Raw genomic sequence first — 21,957 nt, 5'->3', positions numbered from 1 at the left:
GTCATTAGGAATAGCAGACCTGCGGGTTCTCTGTGATCTTCTCACCATAGCTTCATCATCCCCAATATTAAGATTTTCACCTTGTTCTTGTTTTTGAGGTTCATCATGAGTTTCTATCGGAATCTGTTCAATCACAGGGTCGTCAATAGGAGTGGAAGCGACAGGTACAGGGACAAAAAAGCGTTCTTCCCTGAAAACAATTTCTCTTGACCCTTGACTTGAATCAAATTCATCCTCAAAATAGACAGCACCATCTGATTCTATAACCCTAGTGGTATGAGATGGGCAATAAAATCTAGAACCCCTTGATCCAATGGTGTTGCCCACAAAATAGCCACTAATGGTCTTCGGATCAAGTTTCTTAGATTGTGGATTATAGGGCCTCACTTCTGCTTTGCAACCCCAAACATGAACATGACGCAAGCTTTGTTTCTTACTTGACCATAGCTCATAAGGCATCTTTGGGACAGACTTGCTGGGCACTTGATTCAAGATATAAGTTGCAGTTTTTAATGCCTCACCCCATAAAAACTCTGGCAAACTAGAATGAATCAACATACATCGCACTATGTCAAGAAGAGTGCGATTTCTCCTTTCAGCAATTCCATTCTGTTGGGGTGTTCCTGACATTGTATATCTTGCATCAATGCCACATTCCTGTAAGTATCTAGCGAAAGGCCTGGGGTTCCTTCCACTTTCATCATAACGTCCATAATACTCTCCACCTCTATCAGAATTAACTGCCTTGATCTTCTTCCCCTTTTGAAGCTCAACTTTCGTCTTGAAAATCTTAAACGCATCTAAGGATTCAGATTTTTCACGAATGAGCTCAACATGGCCATACCGGGAAAAGTCATCAATGAAGATGATAAAGTATTTATAACCACCCATAGCAGGCGGAACAAAAGGCCCACAAATATCAGTATGGATCAACTCCAACAATCGTGTGCACCTATCTTTTTTACTTTTTCTAACTTTGGTCGTTAACTTTCCTTTAATACAATCAACACAGGCAGTAAAATCTGAAAAATCTAGATCTTGAAGAACCCCATCTTTCACCAACCTTTGCATTCTATCTTTAGAGATATGGCCTAAACGTTTGTGCCACAACATAGAAGATTTTAAATCTAACCTTGCACGTTTAGAACCAACAACAGTATTAAGAGAAGAAGTAGAAGAAACAGAAGCAACATCATGCAAATCAAGTTTATATAAATTTCCACATAAAGTTCCATTTCCGACCAAAAGAGTCACGATACAAAGTGAGTTTTCCAATTCCAAAAAGAAAACTATATCCAAGCCTATCCAAAATAGATACAGAAATCAAATTCCTCCTAAAAGAGGGTATGTAAGGAACATCCTGTAACTCCAAAAAATGTCCTGTATTCAACTGCAATCTAACTGTCCCCAAAAATTCGATTTGTACTTTTGTATCGTCTCCCATGTACACATTCTGCTCCAGATTACTCGGTCTTCTTCGACTTGTCACTGCCTTTCTTCTCTAGGTGAGCTTTGAGCTTTCGACAATCAGCTTTCTTGTGCCCAAAGTTTTGACAAAAGTTGCATTTTCCCTTGAAAAACTCATTCTTATGACCAGTAGAAGAAGAGACTGACTGTCCACTCCCTTTAGAACTAACTGTTTTCTTCTTATGATGCTTTTGGTCACTAGAGTTACTAGGAGTGAACTTTCTCTTGTGAGAATTATTGGGATTTGTCACCATGGAGATACTTCTTGCCCTTCCCTTTCTCGTGTCCTCCTCTTCCTTGGCAAGAATAGCAGACATCTCCCCAACAGTCCATTGCTCCTTCTGACCATTGTAGCTTGATCTGATTGAATCAAACTGAGATGGAATGTTCTCCATCACCAACCACACCATGTAATCCTCACCAAGGTCCATATCCATGGCCTTAAGTTTATGATAGTGGCCCATGAGCTTGTCAATGTGAGCCCTAATGTCACCTGAACCATCATAAATAGTGTGATGTAGCATGTTCAAGTGTTCATTCTTCTCATTCTTTGAGAATTTCTTATAATTTTCCTTAATGGCAGTAAGAAAATCCTTTGTATTTTCAGACTTGGGAATACTATCGCGAATGGATTCCTCCATGTGATATCTCATAAGCATCAAGCAACAACGATTGGAGTGTTCCCAGTCCTCGTAAGATTTCTTAACCTTCTCAGTAGCATCATCAGCAGGCTTAGATGGTTCATCAATTCTCAAGGCCAAGTCCATTTTCATGAAAGTCAAGTTCATCGTGATATTTTCAATCCACTACTTGTGGTTGGTTGCATTCAGCGTCAAGACGGCAGGAGATCTAGGAATGCTTACAGCTGAATGAGAAACAAGAGCAATAACTATTAAATACATGTTATGATAAACCATGTCTTTGTGCTCTTTTCTCATCAATATATGATCGCAAAATAACAAATGATCATTATGTATGCTAGAGTTCTTAGACAAACACAAAAAATAGAACTCATACACAGGTAAGAATAATCTATTAAACATTATAATCAAATACATTAATTTACTATCGAAAGGATAGATAAATTGTGATTCATAATATTTAATAAATTTTCTTCACCATATTAAGCATCCTTAGCAAGCAATTATTATCGATAGGATAATTAATTACTTGTATGGATCTTAATCCAAATTTGGAGGATGATACAAAATTTAAATAAACTAATATTTAAATGTTCCTCATCACCAAACAATTTCCATGCTTAATCTTACGACATGTAAGATACATTTAAGCATTAATTGTTGAAATAAATAAACAAATAAACATGGATTTATGCCACAATGAAATTAATTCACCAAAATTATGAATAAGATTCATAAAATTAATATTGTGCATAAGAGGAAATATACATAGAAAAGATAGAAAATTAAAAAAAAAGGAATAAAATGGTAAAAATAGCCCAACAATGGGCTGTACACGTGCCCCCACGCGCCTCAATTTTTTTATATTGTTCGTACGACATGTCGTTTGGTGGAAACGACATGTCGTTCGGGCGAACGACAACCACCAATGGGTCCAAACGACCCGTCGTTTTTTAGCTTGAAGGGGGCTTTGCATTGGGAAAATGACACGTCGTTTTTGCCTGACAGAGGCAAAACGACATGTCGTTTTCCCTCGTCCCTGTCACCCTTTTTTTTTTTTTTGGGTCCGCGGGTCTGCAATTCGGATCGGCGCGACCCGCTTTGTCGACCTGGTCGGATAGGCCACCTCCGGCCACCAAATCCGACACCGTTTGGGGGGTTTTCTTCCATTTTCAATGCTCTATCAATTTCCAATATCCATTTACTCAAAAAAACACAAAATCATGGTCGAAATGTAATGAACCCGAAATGGGTTTCCTCTATTGTTGAAGTTCAAGAAAAAATTCGATTTTCACAACAATGCATGAATTTTTTTGCCCAAAAAAATAGCTAAAACCCAATACTCATTATCAAACCCGATTTCCCCATTAACATAGCATGATTTCGAAATTTCTTGTGAAAAAATCAGATTTTGAAAAAATTGGGTATATATCAAAATTTCAAACCCTAAAATCAAGTGAACCTCTCTCTGATGCCAATTGATAATATTTCTAACATATGAGCATTATAACATTATCAATTCTGAAATCAATAACAATAAACCATGCTAATGTAATCTGCAAGATCAAACTTTATTTAGGGTATTGAATTGAATATATAGAGATAAAACATACCTGACATTGAGTCTCCAATGTTCATCTTTGAATCTCTCACGATCTACACAAAGATGATTAGAAAAATAGCAATACAAGAGAGAACTTATGGAGAGCAACCCCTTACCAAACCCACATGCACATATTCACCCAACAACCCATATTCTCTATATATATGTCTCGTATGCCTTCTTACCCTAAGGGGTATATTGGGCCTATTGGGCTTATATTATTAGATATGGTGGACTATGGTTTAATGGGCCAACCTATAGTCTTTAGGGTGTTACCATGTGCCTCAATTGCAATTAGATTAATATTAACCATCCCATTATGGTCTTTAACTATTCCTAGGCACTATGGAAAATGATTGTGATAATGGAATTATGTTTGTAATTATATTAGTCCATATAAAATTCTAACATGTCAGCCTCATAGGCCACGGCCAAAGCTGTTGCTGGCTGAGGCCGTGAGCCTTTGTTCCACAAGCCGCGGCCAGGAACACTAGCGGCCGCGGCCACAACCCATTTTTAGCACACTCTTTTGAGTAATTTTCCAAACAATTCTATACTCTTCCTACATGACTTTGTAACCTCCAAACACATTATGGGGGCTAAAATTATGTCTCCAACAACCATATTACTTATGACTTTGAAAAATTCAAATCAAAATGTGTAACATCAAATCTACACTTTATTGGGTAATATTTGGGAGTTACAAATTTGTAATTTTCTTTGTAATCCCAAATATGTTACACATTTGGATATTCACATTATCCAAAATGTAACTCTCATATACATTATGTTACAATATGTGACAAACTTTGTCACATTTATTTAATCTAAACATTATATTATAAATAATATAACACCAAACATATTATCTCTTTGGATTGAAGAAAACTGCAACTAAAACTCGAGGTTCGAAGTTTAAATTGGTCGAAACTCAAGAACTGTGCTAGGATTTACAATGAATGAAGTTATTTAAATTGAATAGGCTGAAATTTTATTTTCATAATTTAGAGAATTTTTCTAAGTAAAAATAATAATATAAATTAAAATTAAATTTGAAGGGAGCCTAAACCCGTGTTGGAGCCTAAGTGACTATGTGTTTGTAATCTACTCTTTCGTTCTCAGCATTTGATATTTCCTTAGGGAAAAAAAGAAGAAGAAGATGAGGGTTGACAAAATTGAAATATGTTATATATCCTACATTTGTATCAATATTATTCCTAAACCTAATAGCATCCTTAAATAATTACCCAATTAGAGAAAAAAATTATATATAATAATTAGATCACTTGTAGTGAATTATTGATAACAAGAAAATTAGGAATAGGCTTAGAGAGTCTTGTTTGGTAGGAGAGGTTAAATGGAGAATGAATTAGGTTGGTCAATTCTTAGCAAACATTTGTTTGGTAGAGCCAAGCAAAGGGAGATGTTGCATATTGCAAATACGCAAAAATATTCATTCCTTACTAAGAGGGATTGTGAAAGGAGACAACTAATTTTTACCCAAGATAATAAATATGAATAATATGGTAAATCTAATAAATAATATTTATCATATTCCCTTTCCCTCTTCCCTTTATTTATTTTCATACCAAATAATAAAAAAAGATTGCTCGAATCTTTGTTTCCAATCTACTAATTAATTTTTAGATAGACACTCGTTTAATCTTTTCTTTTCATTTTTCCATACTCCATATACAATATTTCTTTTACCCATATCAATCATTCTTACTAAAGAAATGTTTAATATCGACCTAGAACTACTTGCCAAACTTAATTTGTAGACTTAAAATTTATTGTCCTCAATCAATAAAAATAAGACAAATAAATGAAAATGACATTTAATAAATTAACAAATATAATCATTTAATTAAGTTATTTTATTTCTATTAGTTGATGATATAGCTAGGGACATATAAAAATAGGATAGACAATTTGGTGTGAGATGCAATCCCCACCGTTAGATCTATTGTCGGCAATATAGGTAATGGTGGCCAAATTGATTTACTAAAACTTGCATGCAATCAACGTAATCCCTTACTCAACCAAATCCTTCGACACCTTGTTTACTCGCACAACCTTGTTGCATCCCCCAATTCGCCATCGAGTCCTAACAAACCTTTGACAAATTCTTTGGAGATGCATGTAGGGCATTAGAGTGTGTTACATCGAATAAATGTAAGAATATCAGTTCACATCTAAGACTATTGTCGTTAATTTTTGAGATAGAAGTCTATGTGTCTTACCAAATTCCCCACTAAACTATGTAACATTTTCTTCTCCAAATTTCTAAAATCTTGTCCTACTATCAAAATAAACTGTACGCCCTGATTTTCCCACGGGCTGATTAGCAGGACGAGCCTCGGACTAATCAGGTTTAGTCCGAGGTGCCCACAGGACGAAGATCCTATTTCCAGGGCAGATCTTCTCAGCTCGAGAGGGGCATCTGAAGGCCACGCCAGGAGAACAGCTCGTAATACGAGCTGTTCGTGTCACGAGGAGCCCAGGAAGCTCTGAGCCTTTATGAAGTCAACGCACGCAAGATAAACGTGCATATATCTGACATCACGTGTCTGATATCCCCTTGACTTCTCGGACACGCAGTAGGAACGTGCGTGTCAGACACCCACGGATGGGTTGGGCCGTGCGGCCCATTATCTCCTTCCATGCTGATTAGACCACACTTATGTGTCAGGTTAGGAATTAATCATGAATGCCACATAGTGGATATGACAAATGGTAAGGTCACGGGATGGCCTCCCTACCAACTTCCAGGTGCCTTCTCCTATAAATATGGAGACCCTGGGAGTTGATAGGGGTTGGAAAAAATAGTCTTTGAAGGACTATATACTTTGTAAACCAAATACCCAGAGAGGATGAATAATATTGACTAGTGGAGTAGAAGGATTTTAACCTTTGAACCACTTAAAAACGTGTCTTGAGTCACCTAGTTCATTATATAAGATTTCATATCTGTGACGGTTCTACCTTGAGTGCTAATCTTTTTCTCTTCTTCTCTTAATTACCTGTTGCCAAAGAACCGCGTCAACAGTTTGGTGCTTTCATTGAGAGCAAGTTCGATTAGTACTACCGCAGACATCCAACTATGGTGACCACTCGATCCAGGCATGGTAACGAGACAGAACAGCATGATGGGCAGGAGGCCCACCAGGTTGCCATCCCTGATGAGCAAGCTCCTGAAGTCCAGCAGAGGCCGGGAAAGCAGCCGGCGGGCCAAGACGACACTGGTAGTTCAGCGCCCCGGCCGCCTAATCCAAATCCATGTTATTATTCTGCGGTGGAGATGGAGAATGTTCAGCTGAGGAGCCAATTAGCAGCAGATGGTCAGCAAATCCAGGATATTCTGAGCCGACTACCCCCTCTCACAACCAACGGTAACGTTGGAGAGAGGCAAGGCGAGGCTCCTAAGTCTCGCCGGAGTAATCGGTCCAGGCATAGCCATTCGGGTAGACTTCCTGCAGCCAACTCCACCCCTTCATCACACCATCAGGAGGCAAACCTCAGAGAAATGCCTCGGACAGGACAGCAGCAGTACAGCCGTTCGGTTAGGACGTCAACCCCCAGCTCTTAGCCTTCCTCGAGGACGCCCAGAAGAGATCGAGGAAATTCCCGAAGAAGGGCGGAGGAAGGCCAGAGACGTCAGCCCGTCCCCGAAGGACGTCCAGTTCCTCGTCCAGCTCGCCCAGCGCGGGACCAGCAAGCTGACAGGGCCGAGAGGCCCCCACCAAATTTAGTCCGTCCGGACGGCACTAGGATCGCCTCCCCGGTCAGGCATCCTCCTTCTCCCATCAGATATCCGTCTCCTCAGCCCGTCCGAGACATCCCGACCTACAGAAATAGCAGGAGAGGCTCGCCGTCAGCTGGACCCTCCTGGCGCGGCAGGGTGCCGGAGGAAGGATCAGGTCATAGCCGCCAAAGACGCACCCCGAGCCTGTCCAACAGGAGTCACTGGACCGGTAGTGGACGGAGTGATCTCTCGGGAGGAGACCTGTGCCAGCGACTAAGTTTGGCACAAAGTCACCATACTACCCAGGGAGGCGACCTTCGAGATCGCCTCAATTCTCACAGAGAGGATCGAGTTAGGGATGGTAACTAGGCCCGCTCAGTGGGGGTCCGATCCGAAGTACGTAATGGTGGAAATGTCCCAAATAACCTATCTCAAGATAGGAGGGGCAACAACCCACCTAATATGTACAACGGGACCGGAGCTGTTGAACAGCCCCGGAATAACCCAGGATCTCAGGACAAAACCCTAGAGCGCCTAACTCAGGTGGAGGAGCTGATGAAGAAGCTCCTATCGGAAAAAGAAAAAGACGAATATGATACAGGGGACGAGATGGAACTCTTCGCCCCCAATATAGCAGCAACGGCATACCCTTCTGGTTTTCGTATGCCCCACCTGTCAAAGTTCAATGGGGATGGAGACCCGTCTAACCACTTAGGGATGTTCAACACCCTAATGATGGCCCATAACGTCGGCCCGGAGCTGCGTTGCTTGATCTTTCCTTCCACCCTGATTGGACCTACCAGGCAGTGGTTCAAGCAGAGTAAAAGGCAGTCAATCAGCTCCTGGAAGACCTTCTCGGCGGACTTCAAGAGGGCATTCCGCGCCTCTCAGGCCGCCCGAGTCCAGGTCGATTCTTTAGCTAACGTGAGGCAGAAGACCGGTGAGACGTTAAAAGCCTACTTGAGCAGATTTGCAAATGTCGCTGCTCAAGCAAGGGATGCTGACGATAGCTCCAAACTAATGGCCATGAGGACCGGGATCCTAGTCGGCGGAGACCTGTGGAAAGATATTCAAAGGAGGGGAGTCAGCTCGGTTAGCGAATTCCTTAACAGAGACCAAGAGTGGATAAACTTGGAAGAAGCTGAAGCTTCGGCCGCCGGGACGGAGACGGAGATCGTAGTGGCGACTCCCGACGTCGCGCAGAATAACCAGCCCGGTGGTAGCAAAAGAAAAGGACATGGTGAAAACAACCAGCACGGCCAGAAGAAGAATAAGTCTGTGGATAAGTTCAAGCCCGTGTTCACAAGCTATGCCGAGCTCACCCAGACCAAGGAAAATATTTTCCTGGCCAACGCTACTCGGGTCCCCTGGAAGAGGCCGGAACCATTGAAGCACCCTAAGGGAAAGAGAGACGCTTCCAAATTCTGCCGTTTTCATAACGACATCGGGCACAATACCGACGACTGCAGGCACCTCAAAGATGAAATCGAGACTCTCATCCGAGCAGGTCCATTGGCGCAATACTCGCGGAACCGGGTCCCGGCAAGTCGACCCGTTCCAAAGGTCCCAGCCAGTCAGCCCGGGCGTCAGGCAGATCAGGACGTCCTTCCCCCCGTGGTCGAGGGAGAGATATCCACCATCTCAGGAGGACCACACATGGCCGGCACGAGTAGGGGCGCCTAGAAGAGGTATGTGAATGAATTAAAGGCCCACAACGGAGCGGAGTTCGCCCCGGAACAGCGTCAATCAAAACAGCAACGATTAGAGAAACAATCGATAAATTTCACGGAGGAGGACGCAGGCCATGTCCAATTCCCTCATAACGATCCCTTGGTCGTGGCAGTCCAGCTCGCCAACCGGAAAGTAAGGAGAGTGTTGGTGGACAATGGGAGCTCGGTGAACCTCCTGTTCCGATCCACCTTAGAAAAAATGGGTCTGACTGTTGCCGAGCTTAAGGCAACCTCGATGATGCTATATGGTTTTTCAGGAGAAGGATCAGCAGCGATAGGGACAATCGAGCTGGTGATCACCCTAGGAGAGGAGTCCCGAACAGAGTCCAAACTACTCGAATTCGTGGTCATTGACTGCTCCGCTGCCTACAATGCCATTTTGGACCGACCTACGCTCATAGCCTTCGAGGCTATCACTTCCATCCGGCACCTCGCCATGAAGTTCCCTACTTCAACAGGGGTCTGTACTATCAAGGGCGATCAGCTCGCTGCCAGGGAATGCTACAGCATTTCCATGAAGGGAAAATCTAAACCCGGGCAAGTGACGATGGCCGTTCAGGATGAAGAGGAATCTCAGGGACCCAAGTCGGCTCCTGAGATTGAAAAAACTCAGAATTCCAAAGACGAAAAGCCCGCCCTAAGTGAGGATATTGACCCCCGTGTAGGCGAGGACAGGTCCGAGCTACAAGCTATTGAGGAGCTCGAGGAGGTGAGCATCGATAAACAAAACCCATCACGGACGGTTAAGCTCGGAAAGAACCTCTGCGATAAAAGAAAGGCGGAGCTGACTACGTTTCTGCAAAAGAACCTAGACGTATTCGCATGGTCGCATGAGGACATGATAGGAATTAGCCCAAGCATCATCATGCACACGCTCCACCTGGATAAAAGCGTCCCTGCCAAGTCTCAAAAACATAGGCGTCTGGGAACAACCCGAGCCGAAGCCCTCGAAGAAGAGGTGGCCCGGCTCAAAAAGTGTGGCTTTATTCGTGAAGCCAAATTTCCAATTTTGGTCGCCAATCCCGTGCTAGTTTCAAAGCCCAACGGGAAATGGCGGACCTGTATTGACTTCTCCGACCTGAATAAAGCCTGCCCCAAGGATTGCTTTCCATTGCCAAGGATCGATCAATTGGTGGATGCCACGGCGGGGCACGAGCTCATGTCCTTCATGGACGCGTACTCAGGCTACAATCAGATCGCGATGAATCCGGCAGACCAGGAGCATACCAGCTTCATGACCCCGACTAATGTCTATTGTTATAAGGTCATGCCGTTTGGTCTGAAGAATGCCGGAGCTACCTACCAAAGGCTAGTGAACAGAATGTTCGCGGACCAGATCAGGAAAAACATGGAAGTGTACGTCGATGATATGCTTGTCAAGTCAAAGACTGCCAGCAACCACGTTGCCGACCTGGAAGAATGTTTTAACATACTGCGAGAATATGGCATGAGGCTCAATCCTCATAAGTGCACTTTCGGTGTTGCATCGAGGAAATTCTTGGGTTTCATAGTCAATACCCGAGGAATCGAGGCAAACCCCGACAAGATCAGGTCACTACTCGAGCTTCCTTCCCCCAGGTCGCGGAAAGATGTCCAAGGCCTCACAGGAAGAGTGGCAGCACTGCACCGGTTCGTTTCCAAGTCGACCGATAAGTGTTTGCCCTTCTACAACCTGCTCCAAGGAAACAAGAAATTCGAATGGACAGTGGAGTGCGAAAGCGCATTCCTCGACCTGAAAGCGCATTTGGCTGAACCGCCTGTGCTATCAAAACCCAAGGTAGGAGAACCTCTTTTCCTCTACATGGCCGTCACTGAGGACGCAGCTAGTGCCGTTCTGGTGCGAGAAGAGGACCAGGCTCAGAAACCGGTCTATTACATCAGCAAGAGACTCCTCGGAGCTGAATCAAGATATCCAATGATGGAGAAAATGGCGTTCTGCCTAATCATGGCCTCGCGAAAGCTCAGGCCATACTTCCAGTCCCACTCTATACACGTCATGACCGATCAGCCTTTAAGGCAGGTTTTGCAAAAGCCTGAAGCATCGGGACGCTTGCTAAAGTGGGCGGTCGAACTCAGTCAGTTCGAGATTTTCTATACTCCCCGAACTACCATAAAAAGTCAGGCCTTGGCCGACTTCGTGGCGGAATGCGCGGGATTCCAGGAGACTCCATCAGGAGACTCACCTCAGGTCGCCTCCCCACACTCGTCGTGGAAGATCTTCGTTGATGGCTCATCTAACGAGAACGGCTCCGGGGCCGGAATCATTCTGATATCCCCAGAGGGACATAGATTCCACTCGGCGCTAAGGTTCGGGTTCAAGGCGTCTAACAATGAGGCAGAGTACGAGGCTTTGTTGGCTGGACTTAGGATAGCTAGTGAGCTAAAGGCGAGCTCTGTCCAATGCTTCAGCGATTCCCAACTCGTGGTGAATCAGGTTCTAGGCGAATATCAGGCGCGGGGACCCAGGATGGCCGCCTATTTGGCAAAAGTAAAGTCCGAACTGTCTGCGTTTGGACGAGGGTCAATCGAACAGATACCTTGGGAGCAGAACGCCAACGCAGATGCTCTCGCCAAGCTCGCCGCCTCGGGCGAGACAGAAACCCTGGGGTTGGTGCCAGTTGAGTTCTTCGAGAATCCTAGCATGGACGGGGATCGGGCAGAAATTGAAATGATTGACATCAGGCCGACTTGGATGACTCCCATTATTGAGTATCTCGTCGAGGGCAAGTTACCCGAAGGGCGCAACGACGCACGGCGAGTCCTTTATCAAGCTCCGAGATATACGCTAGTCGAAGGGGTGTTGTACCGACGCGGGCATTCCCTACCTCTCCTCCGGTGCGTTCTTCCAAGTGAAGCGAAGGCCATCCTGCAAGAAGTTCATGAAGGATTCTGCGGAGACCACACTGGGGGGTAAAGCCTGGCTTTTAAGGTTCTCAGGCAAGGTTATTACTGGCCGACTTTGTCCAAAGACTCAATCTCACATGTAAAAAGGTGCGACAAGTGTTAGCGGTTCGCTGCGGTTGCCCGAGCTCCTCCGGTCGAGCTAAAAATGATTTCGTCTCCCTGGCCATTTGCCGTTTGGGGGATAGATCTAGTAGGCGCCCTGCCTACCGGAAAGGGCGGGGTCCGTTACGCCGTAGTAGCCATTGACTACTTCACCAAGTGGGCCGAGGCAGAGCCGTTGGCGACAATAACATCGAAAAAGGTGTTAGACTTCGTGGTTAAAAGCATCATATGTCGATTTGGCCTACCTAAGAAGATCGTCTCCGATAACGGCACTCAATTTGACAGCGATCTGTTCACCGAATTTTGCGAAAGGCACGGAATTGTGAAAAGCTTCTCATCCGTGGCCTATCCCCAGGTGAACGGCCAGGTCGAGGCTGTCAACAAAACTCTGAAGGCGAGCCTCAAGAAAAGGCTAGATGAGGCAAAGGGGATCTGGCCAGAACAGCTCCCCCAAGTCCTGTGGGCATACCGGACCTCACATCGGACTCCCACGGGTCACATGCCTTTCTCCCTAACCTTTGGGAGTGAAGCAGTCCTCCCCGTGGAGGTTAAAGTTCTGTCACATAGGGTCCAGCACTACGACCAAGACAGGAACCACGAGCTCCTATGCCGTTCCCTAGACTTAGTGGATGAAAGGCGAGAAGATTCACAACTCCGGCTCGCCCATTATCAATAGAAGATCACTCGCTACTTCAACACTAAGGTCAAAAGACGTGCCGTTAGCGTCGGCGATTTGGTCCTAAGGAGAGTTTTCCTGGCCGGGAAAGATCCCAAAGATGGGGTTTTGGGACCAAACTGGGAAGGACCATACCAGATCATCGAAGTCATCAAAGAGGGAACTTATAAATTAGCTCGGCTTGGTGGAGGGGCGGTCCCGCGGACATGGAATGCCATCCACCTAAAGAAATACTATCAATGAGCCACTTGTAAGGCCTAGGAGGTCACCTTCCATGTATAAATAAAAATCAAATGTTTCTCTTTATTTGCAAGTGTGATTTTAAAGTAACCACGAAAGACCCTTTCCCAGTTACTTGGGGGGCATATGGTACCTGGATATAACCAGGTCTCCTTAACGACGTAGGTGTTAATTATTATCTATGGATAAGAGTTATCACAAACTAAGCCCTATCCTGGTTTTAACCAGGTCATAAAACTTAGAAGTTAACTAAAATTTATTGACCGCGGTTCTTCTTTAAAAAGCCCGGGATATGGATAAAAGTTGACGCGAACTAAGTTTTCAAAATAAGTTCCTGGTTTTAACCAAGTCATAAAACTTAGAAGTTAACTAAAATTTATTGACCGCGGTTCTTCTTTAAAGAGCCCGGGATATGGATAAAAGTTGACGCGAACTAAGTTTTCAAAATAAGTTCCTGGTTTTAACCAGGTCATGAAACTTAGGGGTTAACTTTAATTTTGATCGTGGCTCTTCTTTAAAAGCCCGGGATATAAATAACGGTTAACCCGAACTAAGTTCATAAAAATAAAGAGATGAATTGTAGCCAAAAGCATAAAAAAAAAATATATGTTAAAGTTGCTGAGCAAATTGTCTCAAGGTGGAAACACCTCACGAAAAATTACAATGGAAAATAAAATAGTTCAAAATGCCCAAAGAGAAGTATCCTAAGCCCCATCAGTTGGCCCTTTGGAGGTTGCGGTCTTGTCCTGCTCCGCCGCGACAGAGGCCTCTCCAGTCTCCGAGGGAGGTACCTCTTTATTTAGGCGGGCTTGGAGCTTCGGCAGCAAAAACGCCCAGAGGTCCGGCGGCATGAAAGAAAAGTCCGCATCCGGGTTGTGGGACCAGCAATGATAGAACAGGTCTTGCAAGGACTACTCCGAGACGGCCCGCTTGGCTTCCATGGCGGCCTGGGCCTCGGTCTTCGCTACCTCGAGATCTGTCCGCGACGCGGCCAGGGAGTTTTTAAGCTCTCGGTTCTTGGAGCGGATCTTCTCTAGCTCGGCTTTAGAGGCCGCCAGCGCGTCTTTCGCCTCCTGAGCCTCCTGGAGGGCGGTCTGGCGCTCAGCCTCCACACCCTCGAGCTGGGCCTTGGTCCTAGCGATGCCTCTGTATGCGGCAGCAATGCCCTGCAAGAAAGGAAGGATAAATTAACTAACTGGAAGAAAAAAGGCGGCGTGTGAGTGTTAAAGCTTTAAAAGAATGGGGCAGTTTACCGTTAGGGTCATGTCCATCGAAGACTCCATAACTCGGACCGGGTTCGTTGTTTCGATGGCCCGGAGCTCCCTCTCCCTGAGCTTGTAGAAATGGCTGACGGCATAGCTAGCCGACTCATACACCGTCCCCCGGAATGCTTCTGGCATCTTCTCCAGATCCTGGGGATCGACCGGGATACGCACATCCGGGGTTGCCGCGGCCGGATTCCCGATCTCTATTACCCCGTCCTGGGCGGCTAATGGAGATCGTTGGGGTGGCGGGGGCATGGGCCCTGTCCTGGCGACAGGAAGGATCGCCCCCGCGACCTGGGATGGAGGGGCTTTCTCCTTCTCCTTAGCCGGGGATTTGGTGGAGGTCCCAGCCGAGCTCTTGGACTCTCGAAGCCTTTTCAACCTTGGCCCCGCTGGGGGGTTCCCGCCGAAGACCACGCCCCGCAAATTACCTTCGGGCTGAGACATCTCTTCTGCCAAGAACAAAAAACATGGTTATTACAAGGTGGCAATCATGCAGAAATAGAGGCAAAAGGTTTAAAGGCAATGAGTAAGCGAATACTAAGGGAGCCCTACCCCCCGAGCTGGAAGAGTCTAAGACGATTATCTCACGAACTGGCGCAGGTTTTAGGTCCGGTTCCGACTCGGGGCTGGACTCTTCTACATACTGCCTAATCCCCGGAGCATAGATGCCCCTCTGGAGCGTCGGCCACGTGCGTAAGTTGGTCCCATACTCCTAAAAAAGGATCGACCTAAAAGCTAAGGTGTTATCTACTGCTACGGTACCCCTAGGCCGACTCTCTTGGTGATCCAGCACGAGCCGGTCAACACAATGGAGCAAGAGCGTGTCCAGGTCCGGATTCCTCGGGTGACGATGGACGAGCTGCCTAGGATTGAACCTAAGCAGCCGGGGGTCTACAGTGGCCCTATCTACATTCTTAAATAAGTAAGGATTACCTTGGCCGGAGGGACCCGCGGCTGCTCCGGATTGGACCCTTTCCTCGTCCATCATCTGGGCGACCTCCAAGGTCCTCTTCCTACTCCTCACGAGAGGAACTTCGTCACTCTCTTCCTCACCTTCGTCGTCTGCGATCTCCTCCGCGACGATCGGTCTGTTGTCGCGAGCTGGGGACGGCCCCCGGGGCCTCTTCAAATTCAAAGTCTGATTTGGGAAAATCAGCTTGCAGAATACCATCGTCTCGTCGGTCACGAGCACGCAGTAGTCTTTCTCACTGGGGGGCAAGCTCGCCAGTGTGTCGTATTGACCCCCGAGGATCATGGACTTCTCGGTCCTCGCGTAGATGGCTGCAAGATTGGTTGAAGTCAGAAGTGGAGTAAGGAGGGAGCTAAAATAAGATAACCCTTAAAAGGCGGGCTAAGGTCAAGGATCACTTACGAGGGCGATTAAAGTAATGATGATCGCAGTTGCGGAACCCAGTTGACATGAAAAACTGGTCCTTGAAGTCATTCGGGTGGCTCGGCAGCTCGATGACCGCCGCTGTATTATGGAAACAGGTTAAGTAATAGAACCCGTCGCCTCGCCCCCGCTGGTCCGGGCTGGCTTTGAGGCAAAAGAAGTATAGAATATCAGCAGGAGTGGGGACCTCCCACTCGTGCTTTTGAAATAAATACCTCAACCCCGCCAGCAGACGGTAGGAGTTGGGAGGGAGCTGAAATGGGGCCAACCCCACATAATTCAGGAAGTCGGCGAAGTACTGGTCCAGGGGGGGAAGGCCCCTGCCTTGAAGTGTTCACCGCTCCAGACCGCGAACGATTCATCGAGCGGCGTGCAGCTCCGCTTACCCTCTGCGGCAGGTCGGGCAATCACTGAGGCTTTCCCTAAGGGAATGTTGTGGGTGATGAAGAGTTTGGTGATCTTGGCCTGCTCGGTTATCTTCGAGACGATTCTCTCCGCCTCGAAAAATGCGTCAGGGGCCACCTCGGCCTGTTTCTCCACGGCCGGGCCAAAGTGGGGAATCGGCGAGCTGGGCATCACCGCCTTTCCTTTATCTTGTTGGGAGGCCGAGCTTCCCACGTTCTTCTGGGGCAGGTTCTTCTTCGGGGCCATCTGGTCGCCTATCGAACAAAAGAAAACACTTTAGAAAAGGTGACCCAAGCAGAAGGATGAAGCAAGTGTTAATTACACGAGCTGGGGTAAGCCCAGCCCGTGGAGAGTGGAACCACGCGGTTCAATGAACACGCGCCTAGGCCCTCAACAGATCCCAGATTACTCGGAATTCGTGTGTCAGGGGGCTCAGAGTAAAAATTTGCCTTGGGGGGAAAGTTTCAATAGGCAAAATGTGCAAAACCGCTTTTGAGGCGTATTCCCTAAGCTACCCGGTTTTGCACCCAAAATTCCTAAAGGTCCTACCCATAAATTGTCCCTGAAGAAACATCTTGAAACCCATATTCTAAAACGATTTCCTGCAACAGGCGTGCCCTAATCTAAGAAGGGCCGTCACCCTCCATATCCACACAACCCAGAAAACCCCTGCATGTGGCTACAGTAATTTTTTTTACCTAAGCTACAGTGGCATGCTTTCAAAATAAACTGGGTCAGAAAACTTACAGTGTATGGCTGGATGGTGAGCGAGATTGCTGCGCTGGTAGGAGCTTCGTTGGGACAGTGGCTTCCAAGGCTTTGAAGAAACTCGTACGCTTAGGCTTCGTGAACGGAGAAGATGAAAACAGCAGAGATGAGGGTTTCGTCCTTCGGAAAGTCAGAGAAGGAAGAAGGAAATTTGAGAAATTTTTGAATGATAGGGTGGCCCGTGCGTAGGGTGGCCACCCCCTCTTTATACAAGGGAAGTATCACGTGTAAAAGGCTCTTGGAAGACCCTCCACTCGAAATGTGAAACGACGGCTGGTTAGTAGGCTAGGCCATTTAATGCGGTTCTCGTAGAGTGTACCGTCGCCACCCACGACGTTCCACGTGTCAGACGCCTGCGAGAAGAATGGAATGCGAAGGGTTGGGGGGGAAGTCTAAAAGCCCCTACTGTGGTCTCCTATACATGACGTCATATACCACGAGCAGGAGCTTGGGGGGTAGATGTACGCCATGATTTTCCCACGGGCTGATTAGCAGGACGAGCCTCGGACTAATCAGGTTTAGTCCGAGGTGCCCACAGGACGAAGATCCTATTTCCAGGGTGGATCTTCTCAGCTCGAGAGGGGCATCTGAAGGCCACGCCAGGAGAACAGCTCGTAATACGAGCTGTTCGTGTCACGAGGATCCCAGGAAGCTCTGAGCCTTTATGAAGTCAACGCACGCAAGATAAACGTGCATATATCTGACATCACGTGTCTGATATCCCCTTGACTTCTCAGACACGCAGTAGGAACGTGCGTGTCAGACACCCACGGATGGGTTGGGCCGTGCGACCCATTATCTCCTTCCATGCTGATTAGACCACACTTATGTGTCAGGTTTAGGAATTAATCATGAATGCCACAGAGTGGATATGACAAATGGTAAGGTCACGGGATGACCTCCCTACCAACTTCCAGGTGCCTTCTTCTATAAATATGGAGACCCTGGGAGTTGATAGGGGTTGGAAAAAATAGTCTTTGAAGGACTATATACTTTGTAAACCAAATACCCAGAGAGGATGAATAATATTGACTAGTGGAGTAGAAGGATTTTAACCTTTGAACTACTTAAAAACGTGTCTTGAGTCACCTAGTTCATTATATAAGATTTCATATCTGTGACGGTTCTACCTTGAGTGCTAATCTCTTTCTCTTTTTCTCTTAATTACTTGTTGCCGAAGAACTGCGTCAACATAAACATTCAACCATATCTATTGGATTGAAATTAACAGGAGAGGAGGAGGGGGGCTATAGAGGTCAATATAAAGTGATAAAGTCTACAAAGAACATAATTATGACATAAAAAATAGAAGGCCAAGAAAAAACACGAATATTAATATTGTACTTTGAAGTAGTTAGGAAAAGGATATGAGTTGAAGAAGTATATATGATCATTTGTTTGTCACTAACATTCTAATAACACGCATCGTAGGTAGTTTTTTTTTTTTATTATTATTAGTAAAGAAATACACATGTCCATTTGTTGCATAATTCCAAATTCTAAGTACTACATTATGTTAAAACACTACAAGACGATGCATAGTAATAATAGTTAATACATTATACCTCCAACAAGGAATTAAATAAACACATCAACAACATAAGTTTGAGTGAAAGCAAATCAAATCCTAAAGAAATTTTTTAAGGATTTCTCATCCAATTCCTTGGTGAAGAATCTTTGCATGAATTCTGAGAAAGTAAATTGTTGATACAGTGCTGGTTTGTCTTTCGATAACTCTGGCAAAGGACCATATAGTTCCTCTCTTTTACCTGGATGTAGGAAAACTGCAGTAGACACTCTTGGTTCTTGATTCATATTAGCCAATACTCTGTGATCCACGCTTTTATATTCATCATTTGACATTATCTGAATACACACATATATTTACGATGTTATATATCATCACTTTTCCCGGCCGGTATTCACTACTAATATATATTATATATATATATATATAGGGAGCGACTGTAATGCATCATCTTATTTTACAATACCGTTGTAACATTTTTCTATTTCGGCACCTGAATAGTTATAATCCTATTTTTTTTTTATATGATGATGTACATTATAGATATCTAGAACATTCTACAAATTTTCAAGAAATTCTGAATAAATTATGGTACCGAAACAAAGTCTAAACTGTCTGTTGCACGCGTGCCTGTTTTTTTGTGTACGCGTGTAAAAGTTGACAGTTTGAATTTTGTTTTCAAATTCGTAAACTATTCAGAATTTCCTAAAAATTTGCAGGATATTCAAAATACCTACAATGTACACCGTCATATACATTTTTTTGAGAATATATCCAAGTACTGAAATAGAAAAATGATGCACTAGTATTGCAAAAAAAAAGATGCATTGTAATCGTTACCTATATATATTAGTTTGGCCTCTTATTATTTTCACTAAATATCATATGTAATTTTATTTCAAAATATTTCAACGATAATCCTATATTTTATAAAATCTACAAAAATTTTGCTTAAACATTTTTCAATAAGATATTTTACCTTGCCCCTCTAAAGTTACTCGAAGGGGACAAGAGAGAGATTAGTCAAATAGGTCCTTTTTTTGCATAGGACAAAAATAATATATATTTCCTATAATAAAAAGTGCATTTGTATTATTTTAAACAAAAGTTGTAACTTTTATTTGGAACTTAATTTAACATAGTTTTTTATAAAATTAATCCTATTCCATGCACGTAAATGGAAAGTTACAAACTTATTATAACTTACTATTTTTATGCCAAAATATATAAGGTATAAATTTTAAAAATTAATAAAATTTGAACTATATTATACTAATATTTTGTGTGTATCTAATAATACTACGACCAAATTCTTTAATAATAACATAATAAAAAATATTTTATTTTTGTAAAAGAATATACTTTGTTTGGATATACTTCTACATACCTGAAGCAAGTCTCCCACGTTTACCACAATGGCTCCAGGAATTGGCTTAACATCGAGCCAAACACCACCACACTTGACCTGCAACCCACCCATATGGTTCTGTAGCAGCAGGGTCAGCAATCCCGGGTCAGCATGAGACCCAAGCCCCACCGTCAGATCAGATTGCGGGCAGTACGGGTAGTAGTGGCCCACCATAATCCTCGATCCCAAACAACTCAAATCCCTGAACCTTCCCGCACACAATCCCAGCCCTTCCCCAACCAGTTCCAAAACCACCTCTCCCAACTTCAAAACCTCACGGTCCCACTCCGCCACCGCGTCCCTGCAGATCTCCGGCACTTCCTCCATAACCACAGCCTCTAGCCTCGCCGTCATCGTGTCCCTCCAGCTGGCAGCTTTTGATTGGTACAAGTCGACGTTCGACATGTACGTAAACCCGGTCCGGCCACCTCCTGATCTATCGTAATACTTGGCCTTAGCCTCCGCCGGCAGCTCGTGGAAGGCTTTCACTGCGGCGAGAGTACGGTCGAGAGTCTCTTGCGAGATCCCGTGGTTGATGATCTGGAAGAAGCCGAAGTCCCTGGCGGAACGGCTCACTTGGTCGACTATGGCCCCGCGCCGATCAGAATCGAAGCCGGATAAGTCGATTACGGGTATGGATTGTGGTGGGGTTTGGTGAGTGGGTTTTAGGTCCGATAAGGTCTCCGTTGGGTGAACGAAGAAGCTGGGAATGGAGGTGAGGCCGGTGTCGACCAAGCCTTTGACTCCTGCTTTTGACTCGTCAAATTGCTTCAGAGCCACTAATCGGGTATCCATGGTCGCTGATTTTTTTTAGTTTGGTTTGTAGATTTTGAGACTTATATATTGTTTTGATTTGGTTGTAGCTACGTACAAGTAACGTATCTTTGTCTTGTATTTTTCTCTTAGGTGTCCCAAATTAATACATGCCACAACATTCAAATTTAGTAATTTCTGAATTAAAAATTTTAAATAAAAATAATTACAATTGAAAAATTAATTTAGTAATTAACAAATTTAAATAATATATTCATAAGGATATATTTATTGGACAACAGCGCGGGAGATACGTAGTGGAGCTTCTCCAAATTTTTTCTCTCTTTACATAAATGAGAGAATTTTTTCAAACCAAACTCTACCAGCGAGACTCTACAGTATTTAAAACTCGTGAAAAAAATTTAGTGTGATTTTTTTTATGATAACATCTGCAAATTTTGAGAAAATTTTGAATAGTTTACAGTACTAAAAATTAGATTCAAACATGTTGCTTTCCACACACATAAAAAAAATTAGTCACACGTACAACATGTTTAAACCTAGTTTTCGATACTGTACACTATTTAGAATTTTCTAAAAATCGCATTGATGCAATAAAAAGCTACAATATACAGGGTCATTAAAAAAAATCGCGCTGAAAACTGTTCAAAGGTCAAGAACACTAAGAGCGCCACCAGTAGGGCTTAAAGTAAAGCCCCTGTAAGAGAATTGTTATATATATATAAATATTAGAGTGAAGGAAATATAGTAATACAAACAATTCTATACACGTATGCGATATTAATATATAGATTGAACATTTACGAATGCGATATTATTATATAGATTGAACATATACGAAAGGGATCAAAAATATATACCTCTAGCCATTGTTCCAAGTTCTCACTAACTCTTTAAATGAAGTTATTGAAAATCGGAATGATGAGTGAGCTTGAGGACCGGCACTCTATATTTATAGAGTGAGACATTCCATCAGAATCTCAGCCACAGTTACAAAGGTTGACATATTCTCTCAACTTTTAATTGAGATATTCCCTCCATTTAATTAAGAAATTCAAACTAGGTAGCAAATAAATGTTGACCATTAATTTTGATATATTAAATGATTAAAAATTAATTAATTGTAACAAATTGATTTATATCATAAAAACATTCCAACAATATATATATATATTTTATATTAAATCAGTAAAAAAAAAGAAAAAAAACAACTTTTTTTTTTTTTTTTGTTAAAAACAAAATGCAATTAGCCTTTGTTTGAGAAGTTTCTAACTCTATATCACTACTGTTAGACATGAATCGAGG

General features: G+C 44.0%; 1 protein-coding gene across 1 annotated transcript; it reads right to left on the bottom strand.

Annotated features, from left to right (window-relative positions):
- Positions 1-18,370: 18,370 nt before the first annotated feature.
- On the bottom strand, positions 18,371-20,697 carry LOC133822010 (1-aminocyclopropane-1-carboxylate oxidase homolog 1-like). Its single transcript, XM_062254206.1, has 2 exons — positions 19,858-20,697; positions 18,371-18,808 (listed from the first exon to the last, which is right to left on the bottom strand). Exons 1-2 carry the CDS (start codon positions 20,671-20,673, stop codon positions 18,563-18,565), a joined length of 1,062 nt encoding a protein of 353 aa, XP_062110190.1. The 5' UTR covers positions 20,674-20,697; the 3' UTR covers positions 18,371-18,562.
- Positions 20,698-21,957: the final 1,260 nt, after the last annotated feature.

The sequence above is a fragment of the Humulus lupulus genome, chromosome 3 (genome assembly GCF_963169125.1).
Source record: "Humulus lupulus chromosome 3, drHumLupu1.1, whole genome shotgun sequence".
In the NCBI taxonomy this organism is placed as follows: Eukaryota; Viridiplantae; Streptophyta; class Magnoliopsida; order Rosales; family Cannabaceae; genus Humulus; species Humulus lupulus.
This window is presented reverse-complemented; position numbering and strand designations above follow the sequence as displayed.